General features: G+C 61.7%; 1 protein-coding gene across 1 annotated transcript in view; it reads left to right on the forward strand.

Moving 5' to 3' along the window:
• EMH_0055310 (uncharacterized protein) overlaps window positions 1–274 on the forward strand; it is a gene marked incomplete at both ends in the record, with an annotated part of 7,759 nt that overhangs the window by 3,136 nt on the left and 4,349 nt on the right. Inside the window, one exon of the mRNA XM_013497221.1 lies at window positions 27–272. Within this exon, the coding sequence (XP_013352675.1) occupies window positions 27–272 (246 nt within the window). The remainder of the gene's footprint in view (window positions 1–26; window positions 273–274) is intronic.

A 274-nucleotide genomic window follows, 5' to 3' on the forward strand; every position in this document is an offset into this window, starting at 1 on the left:
TGCTGCTGCTGCTGCTGCTGATGGAGCAGCAACACTCAAACAACTCAAGACAGTGCCCACTAAGAGCGGAGAGGGCCGGCGAAGGAGTGCAGCAAGAGAGCAGCAGCAGCAGCAGCAGCAGCAGCAGCAGCAGCAGCGGGGTGCAGCAGTAGGAGGAGGAGCAGCATCATCTCCCAACGGTCGACAGCAGCAGCAGCAGCAGCCGCAGCAGCAGCAGCACCAGCTGCTGCGCCTCACTCCTGCTTCTATACGCCGCCTTCACGACCATAGGAGA

The sequence above is a fragment of the Eimeria mitis genome, genomic scaffold (genome assembly GCF_000499745.2).
Source record: "Eimeria mitis Houghton genomic scaffold, Emh_scaff2543, whole genome shotgun sequence".
In the NCBI taxonomy this organism is placed as follows: Eukaryota; Apicomplexa; class Conoidasida; order Eucoccidiorida; family Eimeriidae; genus Eimeria; species Eimeria mitis.